At 42.6% G+C, this 16,385-nt stretch overlaps 1 protein-coding gene and 1 gene segment (V, D, J or C); both read right to left on the reverse strand.

The window, feature by feature from the left end:
• The window catches only part of LOC123792759 (immunoglobulin lambda-1 light chain-like), a 343,464-nt gene that overhangs the window by 290,108 nt on the left and 36,971 nt on the right, over positions 1–16,385 (reverse strand). The window contains exon 1 of one of the 3 annotated variants that reach the window (XM_087857560.1): positions 27–115. The exons of the other annotated variants lie outside the window; for them this stretch is intronic. Within the exon in view, the coding sequence (XP_087713686.1) occupies positions 27–72 (46 nt within the window). The 5' untranslated portion in view covers positions 73–115. Of the gene's footprint in view, positions 1–26; positions 116–16,385 lie in introns of those variants that run through there. 3 annotated transcript variants of the gene reach the window in all.
• The window catches only part of LOC123792755 (immunoglobulin lambda-1 light chain-like), a 388,881-nt gene that overhangs the window by 286,062 nt on the left and 86,434 nt on the right, over positions 1–16,385 (reverse strand).

The following is a 16,385-nucleotide window of genomic DNA, read 5'->3' on the forward strand; positions in this document are numbered from 1 at the left end:
CAAAGACCCTTCCCTGGGGACCTCACCTGTGCCCTGAGAGAGGAGACCGAGAAAGACCAGAGTCCAGGCCATGGTGGTGACTCCTCAACAGCACTGTCTTCAGAGACCCTCAATCCCAGGCTTGTCTCTCCCAGACCTCTATTATCTCTTCCCTGGTCCTGCCTCAAGGAGGGAGTGGCCTGCATGCAAATGTGCTTCCTGCACCTTCCTCTCCTCACCCCCTCTGTTCTAACCCTTCATTCTAGGTATATCTGCATCCTGGGGCAACAGAACTTAGCTGAAGTATTCCAGTACTTTGACATGGATTTTTCAGGACAGAGCTCATATTTTTGCCAGGAAATGCAGCCAGACTTGGAATGTCCCTTAGTTCCTACTGTGGCAGTCCCCATATAGTTGAGGAATGATCCCATTACTTTCTACTTGTGTTGTGCTCATTGAGCTTGGGGAAAAGAACCAGAGGCGCTGGAGTTAGAGAGATTCAGTCTTTCCTTGGTAGGCTCCAAAAACAGAGCAGGGGAAGGTTCACATCCCTTATCTCCTTCCTCTCCTCCTCAGTCGGGTGGGTCCTCTTGCTTTTCAGTTCCCTTCCTTGCAGGACTCTTGAGGCTGAGGCCTAAGGGTGTCCATTGGCCTTCCGTAATGGGAACAAATTGGGGAAAAATAGATTTGATTCACCCTTAACACATGGTCCTCCTTTGCATGACTCAGGAAGAATCTGCTCTTGGGACTCTGCATAAGTCAGGGTAAATCTCAGTCATGACCTTCCCCAAATCCAGGTCCTTGCTGCCCCCTGTTGGTCACAGATTCTGTAACCCAAGCACCAGGGAAGCCTGCTAAGTGAGAGCTGGAATTTCTTTTAATTAATTAATGTATGTATGTATGTATGTATTTATTTATTTTTATAATAATATTTTTTATTATATTATGTTAGTCACCATACAGTACATCCCTGGTTTTTGATATAAAGTTAGATGATTCATTAGTTGTGTATAACACACAGTGCACCATGCAATACATGCCCTCCTTACTACCCATCACCAGCCTATCCCATTCCCCCACCCCTCTCCCCTCTGAAGCCCTCAGTTTGTTTCTTAGAGTCCATAGTCTCTCATAGGTTCTGCTCAGCTCCTTCTCCTCTTTTCTTCTTCCCCTCCCAGTCAGTACCAAGTCCTTAGATCCCTCTTAAATCCATCTTCCTCAAGAAATGAATGGGTCACCTGCCACACCAGGTGCTTCAGACCCTACCCCTCAGAGCCAGGTAGCTTGTCCCCCTAACAGCCGTGTTACAGGGTTTGTGTTAGTGTGGCAGTTCTTGGCTCAGGGCTGAGGAAATATTAGAGGTCAAATTAAACCATCCCCTGAAGAAAGCCTGGATGAGAACAATGGCACAGGTAAGAAAAAAAAAACTGTTGGTTACTTCTGTTAAACAAAAAACATTGGGAGAGAGAATGAGAAAGAGAGAGAGAGTTCAGTCAGCATCAGAAACAGTCAAAGTAAACAGGAGCAGTTTTCCAGGTTTTGTGAATTAGGTACAAGGGAACTGGGGTCAGAATTACTCTAAAGAGCCTAAATCTGCGAGTTAACATCAGAGTGCATTTCTCCATCATGTGGGGCAGAAGCAATTCTTCACTTAACCTTCTCCATACAGAGACTAACAAGTCATAACCATGCACCTTCCTGGGGAGAAGTCATTTCCATTCCCAGAGAGCTGCCTGACATGGTGTGCTTTCTCATTAGATGGTTTAAACGGGAAACACCAATCAAGGTTGAATCATCCCTTTCAGAAGAGACAGGACTTTCAGGAAACGGACTACTAATTTTGTGAAGTGTGAGTTCCTGAAGATACTAGTTCACCTGCCCCAGAAGATTGAGGGGCCTCCCTAGAAATGTGCATCCAGATGTTCCCCATGTTGGGTGAGCATCCTCAGGGCAAGCAGGGAGTGTTTGAACAGAGGGCAGGTTTTGGTCTCACTTCCTCATGAAACAGGATCACTGTGAAAAATTGTAGCTACCACCATATGACCATCAGTAATACTCAAACTTGTATTCAGCCTGGAGCCCAGATATGGTCAGGGAGGCCCATGTTTCCAGATCTGGAACCAGAGAAGGGATCAGGGATCCCTGATGGCCGAGTATTTACATTATAAATCAGGAGTTTGGTGGATGTGCCTGGGAGCTGCTGATACCAGGAGACATAATTACCACTCCCAAAGTTACTGATGCTTCTGGCACAGGAGATGGTGATGGTCTGACAAAAGAGGGACATTGAGAAAATGATTGAGTTCTCAATATGATTAGAAAAGAAGAATAATGCAAGAAAGAGAGAGGGGAGTAGGGTGGAGAAATACCTCATTGAAATCCAGAGAAAGGATTCAGGGTCTGAGCCTCTGGGAAAAGGGGACAGAAGTCAAGTTTGGCCTCAGGGACCCAGCTCCAGGGACTTCTCTCCAGGGCAAGTCTGTGTGCTACAGGGGACACAGGATCTTCTCAGTCTGTCTCTTCGTGCATACTTTGTGACCTGACCTACAGCTGTGTTCTTCCTGGGGCAAGGTCTCCTTATCCAGAGCAAGAAACTTGTATGTTTTTTAAGAGGAGGTGGATTTGTAGAGAAACTGGTCAGCACTGACAGATCTTTCCAGGAATTTAATGGAATAGAGATGCTCTGATGACACTCTTTTCATGTCACTGTTCATACCATCTGACAGGTGATTGCAAGAAGTTCTCAACAATGTGTCGCTGGCCCAGAGCATGGGATGGACAGAGTGGTGGTCTCTGGTATGGGGGAAAAGGAAAAGTGTTTGTGGGAAAAAGAATAGTTTAGATTGTGAGATGATTGTTTGTGTGCTTGAAACATTCACCTACTGAACTATTTAGACCTTTGTTTAGGTAATGATGTCTATATTTTGGATAGTAATAGAGTAATAGATCATGACACTGTCAATATCAGCACCCATCTGAAATGAGATTTGCAGCCCATTAGTTTGGATCCCTATCTCTTGGGATGGCTGCAGAGAGACCTCCTGTGAACATGCCAAGCATCCAGATGCTTCCTGCAAAACACCAACCACTGATCTTCACGAGGAGCTGCCTTGCACCTGTTCCATTTTCTGTGAGTTGTAAGGGACCATCAGCGCTGCCTATAATAGAAGAATAAGTGTTTTATGTAAAATTCTGCAGCAATAATGAGCCCACATAATTAAACGTGATGCAGATATAATAATCTTGACTGCCTCAAAAAGGAGCCAAATGAACACTGGCACATAAAGTGATAAATGAATAATAGAGCTAAAGTATGTATATTTTTAAAAATAAAAAAATCAATATCTACTTTCTTTTCTTTTAGGGTATGATAAATATAGAGATTCCATTAACAATAGCAAGTTAAAAGAGACAGAGAGAAAGAGAGAGAAAATATTGAGACAACATGTCTAGGATCTGACCCAGAAAATAAACGGGCACATGAATGGTGACTCTTTCACATGTGAGTTCCATTCCCATGTAGAATAATAAAAGCACTGCTTCAAAAAACACCAGCAGCTTCAGAGTTAAGATGGCAGAAGAGTAGGGGACCCCTTTTTCAGCTGGTCCCCTGAGTCGACTTGGATAGGTACCAGACCATCCTGAGCATCCATGGAATCAGCCTGAGATGCAGGAAGATACATCTGGATCTGTACAAATGAACATCTCCAGCGATGAGTATAGAGGTATGAAGCATGGAGACATGAAACCATGCACAGATATCAGAAGATAAACCGAAGGGGGAGGGAGCTGCTGCATTCAGGCGCCGGGAAGCAGTAGCCACCTGCATGGGGGAGCGGGCGGACTCGTGGACTGGCACCCGTGAGAGAACAGACTGAGACCGTGAGCCCGGGAACGCGCGACTAGTCCAAGGGCCCGAGCTTCAGAACACTTGGGGGCGGCTGGCGGCTGGCGGCTGGCGGCTGGCGGTGTTAGAAACACAAAAGACAGAGACGCGCCAGCCCCGAAAGTGAGGATGGAATGCCAGCTGTGGGGTGCACATCCAGGGACGCTGCAGGGTTGAGCAGCACCAACAGAAACAGAGTTAAAGTGGCCAGAACATCAGTGGAGAGTGGTCTGCGATCCCTCTGTTCTGAGACAGGCTGGGATTCGGCCACTGCTGCTCTAACTCTCAGAAGAGGCACAGCAAACTGCCAAGGAAAGGCACCAGAGAACAAAAGCCTGGAAATACCATCTCACAGTGTGCCCATCCCCATCTCCCCTTGCAGGGGACACGGAGACTCTACCCAAACAGGGTTGCCTCAGTATTGGTGCGGCAGGCCCCTCTCCCAGAAGGCAGGCTGAAAAATCAAGAAGCCCACATTCCTAAGGACCATAAAAAACAAGTGCACACTGCCTGGGTCCTGGTCAATAATTTGGGCTCTGGACAACCCCGCAACCTCTCCTCTTCAGAATGACGAGAAGGAGAAATACCCCCCAGGAAAGAAAAGACAATGAGTCTGCGGCCTCTGCCACAGAACTAATGGATATGGATATAAACAAATTATCAGAAATGGAGTTCAGAGTAATAATGGTCAAGATGATGTGTAGACTTGAAAAAAGTATTAACGAAAATGTTAATGAGAATATAGAATCTCTAAGCGCTGAAATGAGAGCGAATCTGGCAGAAATTAAAAATTGTATGAATCAAATGCAGTCAAAACTAGATGCTCTGAAAGCCAGGGTGAATGAGGCAGAATGTATCTGTGAATTGGAGGATGGGTTAGTAGAAGAGAAAGTCAGAATAGAAATTTGGATAAAAAAAATCCAATCTCAAGAATGTAGGTTACTGGAAGGGAGTTAAGATGGCGGAGGAGTAGGGGACCCCTTTTTCAGCCAGTCCCCTGAGTCGAGCTGGATAGGTACCAGACCAGCCTAAATAACCATGGAATCAGCCTGAGACGCAGGAAGATACATCTGGATCTCTACAAATGAACATCTCCAGCGCTGAGTATTGAGGTACGAAGAGGGGAGCCGTGAATCCGCGCACAGATATCGGAAGATAAACGGAAGGGGGAGGGAGCCACTGCGTTCGGGCGCCGGGAAGCAGTAGCCACCTGCATGGGGGAGCAGGGGGACTCATGGACGGCACCCTCGAAAGAGCGGACTGAGACCGGTGAGCCGGGAACGCATGCCACCAGGCATCTCGCGGAACACCGGAATTCCAGTGTGCTCACGGGATCCAGACTGAGACCGAGAGCTCCCGGAGCCTGTGCGGGGCGGCTGGCAGCTGGCAGCTGGCGGGCCACCTGCACGGGGAAGCGGAAGGACTCGCAGTCGGCACCCGCGAAACAGCAGACTGAGACCCTGAACCGGGTGCGCATGCCACCAGGCTTCTCATGGAACTCCGGAATCCCGGTGTGCTCACCTGGCATAGACTGAGACCGGGAGATCCGGTAGTGCACGGGGCGGCTGGCGGCATTAGAAACACAAAGGACAGAGACGCGCCGGCCCTGGAAGTGAGGGCAGGGACACCAGGTGTGGGGCGCACATCCCGGGACGCTGCAGGGTTGAGCAGCACCAACAGTAACAGAGTTAAAGTGGCCAGAACATCAGTGGAGAACGGGCTGCAATCCCTCTGTTCTGTGACAATTCAGCCTCTGCTGCTCTGACTCTCAGAAGAGGCATAGCAGACCGCCAGGGAAAGCCACCAGAGAACAAAAGCCTGGAAATACCGGCTCACAGCGTGCCCATCCCCATCCCCCCTCGCAGGGGACACGGAGACTGTACCCAAACAGGGTTGCCTGAGTATCGGCGCGGCAGGCCGCTCCCCCAGAACACAGAAGGCAGGCTGAAAAATCAAGAAGCCCACAACCTGGGGCGCCTGGGTGGCGCAGTCATTGATCGCCTGTCTCCGGCTTAGGGCGTGATCCCGGCGTTCCGGAAAGGAGTCCCTCATCGGGTTCCTCCACTGGGAGCCTGCTTCTTCCTCTCCCATTCCCATGCTTCTGTTCCCGTTCTTGCTGACTGTCTGTCTCTCTCTCTCAGATAAGTAAATAAATAAAATCATTAAAGAAGAAGCCCCCATCCCTACAATCCCTATAAAACAAGGGGCACGGCCTGGGACCCAGTCAATAATTTGGGCTCTGGACAACCCCGCAACCTCTCCTCATCAGAATTACAAGAAGCAGAAGCCCCCCCGCCAGCAAAAAAAGACAGTGAGTCTGTGGCCTCTGCCACAGAAATAATGGATATGGATGTAACCAAATTATCAGAAATGGAATTCAGAGTAACGATGGTCAAAATGATGAGTAGAATTGAAAAAACTATTAACGAAAAGGTTACTGAGAATATAGAATCCCTAAGGACAGAAATGAGAGTGAATCTGACAGAAATTAAAAATTCTATGAGCCAAATGCAGGCAAAACTAGAGGCTCTGACGGCCAGGATCACAGAAGCAGAGGAATGAGTTAGTGAATTGGAGGATGGGTTAATAGAGGAAAAAAACAAAATAGAACCTGCTCTTAAAAAAATCCAAGCCCACAAATGTAGGTTACGGGAGATTACTGCCTCAATGAAACAATCCAATGTAAGAATCATCGGCATCCCCAAGGGGGGATGAACAAATTGTAGCTGAAAACTTCCCTAATCTAGCAAGGGAAACAAACATTCGTGTCCAAGAGGCAGAGAGGACCCCTCCCAAGCTCAACCACGACAAACCTATGCCACGTCACATCATAGTGCAAATCGCAAATATTAGATCTAAGATACAGTATTGAAAGCGGCCAGGGCAAAGAAAATTCTCACGTACCAAGGCACAGACCTGGAATGAGAGAAAGGGTTGGGGGAGCATATTTAAAGCTCCTTCAGAGAAAAACATGCAGCCAAGTATCCTTTATCCAGCAAGGCTGCCATTCAGAATTGATGGAGAAATAAAGACATTTCAGAATCGCCAGTCACTAACCAATTTTGTAACCACGAAACCAGCCCTACAGCAGATATTACGGGGGGTCTATAAAAGTAAAAAGGCCCCAAGAGTGATACAGAACAGAAACTCACAGCCAATACAAACAAAGACTTTACTGGCAACATGGCATCATTAAAATCATATCTCTCGGTACTCAGTCTTAATGTTAATGGCTTAAATGCTCCCATAATATGCCACAGGGTTGCAAATTGGATAAAAAGAAATGACCCATCCATTTGCTGTCTACAAGAGACTCATTTCGAACCCAAAGATGCATTCAGACTGAGAGTAAGGGGATGGAGTACCATCTTTCACGCAAATGGACCTCAAAAGAAAGCTGGGGTAGCAATTCTCATATCAGATAAATTGGATTTTAAACTACAGACTATAGTTAGAGACGCAGAAGGGCACTATATTATTCTTAAAGGAAGTATTCAACAAGTGGATATGACAATTATAAATATATATGCCCCCAACAGGGGAGCAGCAAGATACACAAGCCAACTCTTAACCAGAATAAAGAGACATATAAATAAAAATACATTAATAGTAGGGGACCTCAACACTCCACTCTCAGAAATAGACAGAACACCCTGGCAAAAACTAAGCAAAGAATCAAAGGCTTTGAATGCCATACTCGACGAGTTGGACCTCATAGACATATATAGAACACTGCACCCCAGAACTAAAGAATACCCATTCTATTCTAATGCCCATGTAACATTCTCAAGAATAGACCATGTTCTGGGACACAAAACAGGTCTCAACCAATACCAAAAGATTGAAATTATTCCCTGCATATTCTCAGACCACAACGCTCTGAAATTGGAACTCAACCACAAGGAAAAATATGGAAGAAACTCAAACACTTGGAGACTAAGAACCATCCTGCTCAGGAATGACTCAATAAACCAGGAAATCAAAAATCAAATTTATGGAGACCAATGAGAATGAAAATATAACAGTCCAAAACCTATGGGATACTGCAAAGGCAGTCCTAAGGGGGAAATACATAGCCATCCAAGCCTCACTCAAAAGAATAGAAAAATCTAAAATGCAGTTTTTATATTCTCACCTCAAGAAGCTGGAACAGCAACAGAGGGACAGGCCTAATCCACGCAGGAGGAAGCAGTTGACCAAAATTAGAGTTGAAATCAATCAAGCAGAAACCAGAAGTACAGTAGAGCAGATCAACAGGACTAGAAGCTGGTTCTTTGAGAGAATCAATAAAATTGATAGGCCACTGGCAACACTTATCCAAAAGAAAAGAGAAAGGACCCAGATTATTAAAATTATGAATGAAAAAAGAGAGGTCACGACGAACACCATTGAAATTGGAAGGATTATTAGAAATTTTTATCAACAGCTATATGCCAATAAACTAAGCAATCTGGAAGAGATGGGATCCTTTCTGGAAACCTATAAACTACCAAGATTGAAATAGGAAGAAATTGATTTCTTAAACAGGCCAATTAATTATGAAGAAATTGAGTCAGTGATAAACAACCTTCCAAATAACAAAACTCCAGGCCCGGACGGTTTTCCTGGGGAATTCTACCAAACATTCAAAGAAGAAATAATACCTATTCTTCTAAAGCAATTTCAAAAATAGACAGAAGGAAAGCTACCAAACTCATTCTATGAGGCCAATATTACCTTGATCCCCAAACCAGGCAAAGACCCCTTCAAAAAGGAGAATTACAGACCGATTTCCCTAATGAATATGGACGCCAAAATCCTCAACAAGATACTTGCTAATAGAATCCAACAGTTCATTAAAAGGATTATCCATCACGATCAAGTGGGATTCATACCTGGGATGCAAGCGTGGTTCAATATTCACAAATCAATCAGCGTGATACATCATATCAACAAGAAAAGACTCAGGAACCATATGATCCTCTCAATCGATGCCGAAAAAGCATTTGACAAAATACAGCATCCTTTCCTGATTAAAACCCTTCAGAGTGTAGGAATAGAAGGTACATTTCTCAATCTCATAAAGGCCATCTATGAAAAGCCTACTGCAAATATTATTCTCAATGGGGAAAAGCTGGAAGCCTTTCCCTTAAGATCAGGAACTCGACAAGGATGTCCACTCTCGCCACTATTATTCAACATAGTACTAGAAGTCCTTACAACAGCAATCAGACGACAAAAAGGGATCAAAGGTATTCAAATGGGCAAAGAAGAATTCAAAATGTCTCTCTTCGCAGATGACATGAAACTCTATATGGAAAAACCAAAAGAAGCCACTCCCAAACTATTAGAAGTTATAGAGCAATTCAGTAACGTGGCGGGATACAAAATCAATGCTCAAAAATCAGTTGCATTTCTATACACGAATAACGAGACCGAAGAAAGAGAAATTAGGGAATCCATCCCATTTACAATAGCACCAAAAACCATACGTTACCTTGGAATTAACTTAACCAGAGATGTAAAGGACCTATATTCTAGAAACTATAAATCACTCTTGAAAGACATTGAAGAAGACATAAAAAGATGGAAAGATATTCCATGCTCATGGATCAGAAGAATTAACATAGTTAAAATGTCCATGCTATCCAGAGCAATCTACACTTTCAGTGCTATCCCGATCAAAATACCGAGGACATTTTTTAAGGAACTGGAACACATAGTCCTTAAATTTGTATGGAAACAGAAAAGGCTCCGAATCTCCAAGGAACTGTTGAAAAGGAAAAACAAAGCTAGGGGCATCACAATGCCAGATTTCGAGCTGTACTACAAAGCTGTGATCACAAAGACAGCATGGTACTGGCACAAAAACAGACACATAGACCAATGGAACAGAATAGAGAACCCAGAAATGGACCCTTGGCTCTTTGGGCAACTAATCTTTGATAAAGCAGGAAAAAACATCCGGTGGGAAAAAGACAGTCTTTTCAATAAATGGTGCTGGGAAAATTGGACAGCTACATGCAAAAGAATGAAACTTGAGCACTATCTCACACCATACACAAAAATAAACTCCAAATTGATGAAAGACCTTGATGTGAGACAGGAATCCATCAAAATTCTAGAGGAGAACATAGGCAGCAACCTCTACAACATCGACCAAAGCAACCTTTTTCATGATACATCCCCAAAGGCAAACAAAAGATAAAATGAATTTATGGGACTTCATCAAGATAAAAAGCTTCTGCACAGCCAAGGAAACAGTCAAAAAAAAAAAAAAACTAAGAGGCAGCCCATGGAATGGGAATATATTTGCAAATGACACTACAGATAAAGGACTGGTATCCAAGATCTACAAAGAACTTCTCAAACTCAATACACGAGAAACAAATAAACAAATCAAAAAATGGGCAGAAGATATGAACAGACACTTTTCCAATGAAGACATACAAATGGCTAACAGACACATGAAAACATGTTCAAAATCATTAGCCATCAAGGAAATTCAAATCAAAACCACACTGAGATGCCACCTTACGCCAGTTAGAATGGAAAAAATAGACAAGGCAAGAAACAACAATAGTTGGAGAGGATGTGGAGAAAGGGGATCCCTCCTACATTGTTGGTGGGAATGCTAGTTGGTACAGCCACTTTGGAAAACAGCGTGGAGGTCCCTTAAAAAGTTAAAAATTGAGCTACCCTATGATCCAGCCATTGCACTACTGGGTGTTTACCCCAAGGATACAGATGTAGTAAAGACAAGGGCCATATGCACCCCAGTGTTCATAGCAGCAATGTCCACAATAGCTAAATCGTGGAAGGAGCCGAGATGCCCTTCAACAGATGACTGGATTAAGAAGTTGTGGTCCATATATACAATGGAATATTACTCAGCTATCAGAAAGAACGTGTTCTCAACATTTGCTGCAACATGGACGGCACTGGAGGAGGGAATGCTAAGTGAAATAAGGCAAGCAGAGAAAGACAACTATCATATGATTTCTCTCATCTATGGAACATAAGAACTAGGATGATCGGTAGGGGAAGAAAGGGATAAAGAAAGAGGGGGTAATCAGAAGGGGGAATGAAACATGAGAGACTATGGAGTAAGAGAAACAAACTGAGGGCCTCAGAGGAGAGGGGGTAGGGGAATGGGATAGGCTGGTGATGGGTAGTAAGGAGGGCACGTATTGCATGGTGCACTGGGTGTTATACACAACTAATGAATCATTGAGCCTTACATCGGAAACCGGGATGTACTGTATGGTGCATAACATAATATAATAAAAAATCATTAAAAAAAAGAATGTAGGATACGGGAGATTACTGACTCAAAGAAACGTTCCAATGTCAGAATCATTGGCCTCCCCGAGGGGGTGGAGAAAAACAGAGGTCTAGAAGAGATATTTGAACAAATTATACCTGAAAACTTCCCTAATCTAGCAAGGGAAACAAACATTCGTGTCCAAGAGGCAGAGAGGACACCTCCCAAGCTCAACCATGACAAACCTATGCCACATCACATCATAGTGCATTTCACAAATATTAGATCCAATGATACACTATTGAAACTGGCCAGGGCAAAGAAATTTCTCACGTACCCAGGCAAAGGTATCAGAATTATGTCAGACCTGTCTATACAGACCTGGCATGAGGAAAGGGTTGAGGGGGCATTTTTAAAGCACTTTCAGAGAAAAATATGCAGCCAAGGATCCTTTATCCAGCAAGGCTGTCATTCAGAATTGATGGAGAGATAAAGACCTTCCTGAATCGCCAGTCACTCACCAATTTCATAACCACGAAACCAGCCCTACAGGAGATATTAAGGGGGGTTCTATAAAAGTAAAAAGGCCCAAGAGTGATACAGAACACAATGTCACAACCGATAGAAACAAAGACTTTACAGGCAACATGGCATCATTAAAATCATATCTCTCAATACTCAGTCTCGATGCAAATGGCATAAATACTCCCATAAGAGGCCACAGGGTTGCAGATTGGATAAAAAGACATGACCCATCCATTTGCTGTCTACAAGAGACTCATTATGAACCTAAAGAAACATCCAGACTGAAAGGAAAGGGATGGAATACCATCTTTCATGCCAATGGACCTCAAAAGAAAGCTTGGGTAGCAATTCTCATATCAGACAGATTGGATTTTAAACTAAAGACTATAGTTAGAGATACAGGAGGGCACTATATTATTCTTAAAGGATGTATCTAGCAAGTGGAGATGACAATTATAAATATCTATGCCCTCAACAGGGGAGCAGCAAGATACACAAGCCAACGCTTAACTAGAATAAAGAGACATATAGATAAAAATATGTTAATAGTAGGGGACCTCAACACTCCACTATCAGAAATAGACAGAGCACATAAGCAGAAAATTGACAAACAAACAGGAGCTTTGAATGCCATACTCGAGGAGTTGGACCTCATAGATATATACAGAACACTACACCCCAGAACCAAAGAATACTCATTCTATTCTAATACCCATGGAACATTCTCAAGAATAGACCATGTTCTGGGACACAAAACAGGTCTCAACCGATACCAAAAGACTGAAATTATTCCCTGCCCATTCTCAGACCACAACGCTTTGAAAGTGGACCTCAACCACAAGGAAAAATTTGGAAGAAACTCAAACGCTTGGAGACTAAGAACCATCCTGCTCTAGATGATTCAATAAACCAGGAAATCAAAAATCAATTTAAACAATTTATGGAGACCAACGAGAATGAAAACGCGATGGTCCAAACCCTATGGGATACTGCAAAGGCAGTCCTAAGGGGAAAACACAGAGCCATCCAAGCCTCACTCAAAAGAATATAAAAATCTAAAATGCAGTTTTCATAATCTCACCTCAAGAAGCTTGAACAGCAACAGAGGGACAGGCCTAATCCACGCACGAGAAAGCAGTTGACCAAAATTAGAGCAGAAATCAATGAATTAGAAAGCAGGAGCACAGACCGCAGATTAACAGAACTAGAAGGTGGTTCTTTGAAAGAGTAAATAAAACTGACAGACCACTGGCAAGACTTATCCAAAAGAATAGAGAAAGGACGCAAATTAATAAAATTATGAATGAAAAGGGAGAGGTCACAACCAACACCAATGAAATTGGAAGGATTATTAGAAACTTTTATCAACAGCTTTATGCCAATAAATTAAGCAAAAGAGATGGAGGACTTCCTGGAAACCTATAAACTACCAAGACTGAACAGGAAGAAGTTGATTTTTTAAACAGGCCAATTAATTATGAAGAGATTGAAACAGTGATAAACAACCTTCCAAAAAACAAAATTCCAGGACCGGATGGTTTTCCTGGGAAATTATACCAAACATTCAAAGAAGAAACAATGCCTATTTTCCTAAAGCTATTTCAAAAATTAGAAACAGAAGGAAAGCTACCAAACTCATTCGATGAGACCAATATTACCTTGATCCCCGAACCAGGCAAAGACCCCATCAAAGATTGATTTTCCTAATGAATATAGATGCCAAAATTCTCAACAAGGTCCTGGCTAATAGAATCCAACAGCATATGAAAAGGATTTTCCATCATGACCAAGTAGGATTCATCCCTGGGATGCAAGGGTCGTTAAACATTCGCAAATCGATCGGTGTCTTAGATTTTATCCAGAAGGAAAAAGCCAAAAATCATATGATTCTCTCAATAGATGCAGAAAAAGTATTTGACAAAATACAGCATCCTTTCCTGATTAAAACCCTTCAGAGTGTAGGGATAGAGGGTACATTCCTCAATCTCATAAAAGCAATCTAAAGAGCCTACTGCAAATATTATTCTCAATGGGGAAAAGCTGGAAGTCTTTCCCTTAAGATCAGGAACACAACAAGGATGCTCACTCTCGCAAGTATTATTCAACACAGTACTAGAAGTCCTTGCAACAGCAATCAGACGACAAAAGGGGATAAAAGTATCCAAATCGGCAAAGAAGAAGTCGAAATGTCTCTCTTGACAAATGACAGGATACTCTATATGGAAAACCCAAAAGAATCCACTCCCAAACTATTAGAAGTTATAGAGCGATTCAGTAATGTGGCGGGATACAAAATCAATGCTCAGAAATCAGTTGCATTTCTATACACGAATAATGAGACTGAAGAAACAGCAATTAGGGAATCCATCCCATTCTCCGAAGGGAAGAGAAACAAAAGAAAAAAGGAACTGGTGGGACTTCATCAAGATAAAAAGCTTCTGCACAGCCAAGGAAACAGTAAAAAAAAAAAAAAAAACTAAGAGGCTGCCCACGGAATGGGAGAAGATATTTGCGAATGACACCACAGATGAAAGACTGGTGTCCAAGATCTACAAAGAAATTCTCAAACTCAATATGGGAGAAACAAATAAACAAATCATAAAATGGGCAGAAGATATGAACAGACACTTTTCCAATGAAGACATACAAATGGCTAACACACATGAAAAAATGTTCAAAATCATTAGCCATCAGGGAAATTCATATCAAAACTACACTAAGATACCACCTTATGCAAGTTAGAATGGCAAAAATCGACAAGGAAAGAAACAACAATTGCTGGAAAGGATGTGGAGAAAGGGGATCCCTCCTACATTGTTGGTATGAGTGCAGGTTGGTGCAGCCACTCTGGAAAACAGTGTGGAGGTCCCTTAAAAAGTTAAAAATTGATCTACCCTATGACCCAGCCATTGCACTACTGGGTATTTACTGCAAAGATACAGACGTAGTGAAGAAAAGGGCCATATGCACCCCAATGTTCATAGCAGCATTATCCACAATAGCTAAATCATGGAAGTAACCCAGATGCCCTTCAACAGATGACTGGATTAAGAAGCTGTGGTCCATATATACAATGGAATATTACTCAGCCATCAGAAAGAACGAGTTCTCAACATTTGCTGCAACATGGAAGGCATTGGAGGAGATAATGCTAAGTGAAATAAGTCAAACAGAGAAAGACAATTATCAGATGATTTCTCTCATTTATTGAACATAAGAACTAGGAAGAGCGGTAGGGGAAGAAAGAGATAAAGAAAGGGGGGGTAATCAGAAGGGGGGAATGAAACAGGGGAGACTATGGACTCTGAGAAACAAACAGCGGGCTTCAGAAGGGAGGTTCGTGGGGAAATGGGATCGGCTGGTGATGGGTAGTAAAGCGGGCATGTATTGCATGGTGCACTGGGTGTTATACGCAAGTAATGAATCATGGAACTTTATATCAAAAACCAGGGATGTACTGTATGGTGTCTAACATAATATAATAAAAAAAACATTAAAAATAAAAAGAACATTATGGAAGGACTGAGCTCTCAAATAAGTGATTATTATTCGAGGCTCTCCCCAGAAACAGAACTGTTATGAGTTGTGTGTGTGCATGTGTGTATGTGTGTATATATATATGTGGGTCTGTGTTTATTTATATTTTAAATATATTTTGTGCAATGTGTGTAGATATTTAAATATATATCATATTTTGTACATAACTATATAATGTTTTGCACATAATTATATACATATACATTATATAAATCTATATTATATGGAATGTACAAAAAAGATACATATACATTTAAAATATATTTTCATACATATGAAATTTTATCTAATTATGAGGATTGGTGCACATGATTATTGAAGCATGGAAGTTCATGAGCTTCCATCTGCAACCTACAGACCCCAGAAAGTCAATGGTGTGATTCACCTAGAGTCCAAGGCCCCAGAACCAGGGAAGCCAATGAGGTGAATTCCAGTGTAAAAGCAGGAGAATTTGAAATAAGATTTCTGGTTCAACCAGAGATGAGATGAGGGAGGTGAGTTCCTCCATGTCTGGCTTCCGATCCACTCAAGCCCTCATGGATTGGGCCATTCACACACACTTTAGGAACAGCAATCTGCTTTATTGAACCCACAAATTCAAATTCTAATCTCAGCCAGGAATACTGTCAACACCCAGAAATAATGTTGCATCTGGGCACCCTCTGACCCACGTAGATAGACACAAAAACTTAACCATCACGGTGACCATCTTTCCTGATACCCCACCAGGGAATGAGGCTGTTGTGAGGACATGGCACTTCCAGTGCTAAACTGGGAAATTTCTGGCAAAATGACGTACACCTTCTATATCTTCCGATGCCCATGCCTTGCTTCATTCAGTTGTTCAAACAATTCATGGATCTATTTATAAATTATTAAAGTACTTAATTTATTTTTATATAATTAGCAATTAATCACAACTGAACCTCCAGCTAGACATTGGTTGTTCATCAGGGAAAATAGATGCTTTGACTTTCCAGAGAAAAGGGGGAAAAAACCCATCAGCTATCTCTTCGTTCCTAGAAGAAAAGGAGATCTTGTAGAAAGAGCCTGCACAGGTGGAGGCACTGACTCTTCATTTCTTTGTTGCTGAGTTGAAAAGATGAGAAAAGTCCCTCTCTGGGACAGAGCAAAAAGGGAAAGAAGAAGCCATCATTGTACCAAAGGAAAAGAGCAGAGGGAGTGTGGCTCCTGAATCTTATGTTGATCAAGGAG

Source organism: Ursus americanus, chromosome 30, assembly GCF_024610735.1.
Source record: "Ursus americanus isolate L20-20 chromosome 30, mUrsAme1.1.p, whole genome shotgun sequence".
Taxonomy (NCBI): Eukaryota; Metazoa; Chordata; class Mammalia; order Carnivora; family Ursidae; genus Ursus; species Ursus americanus.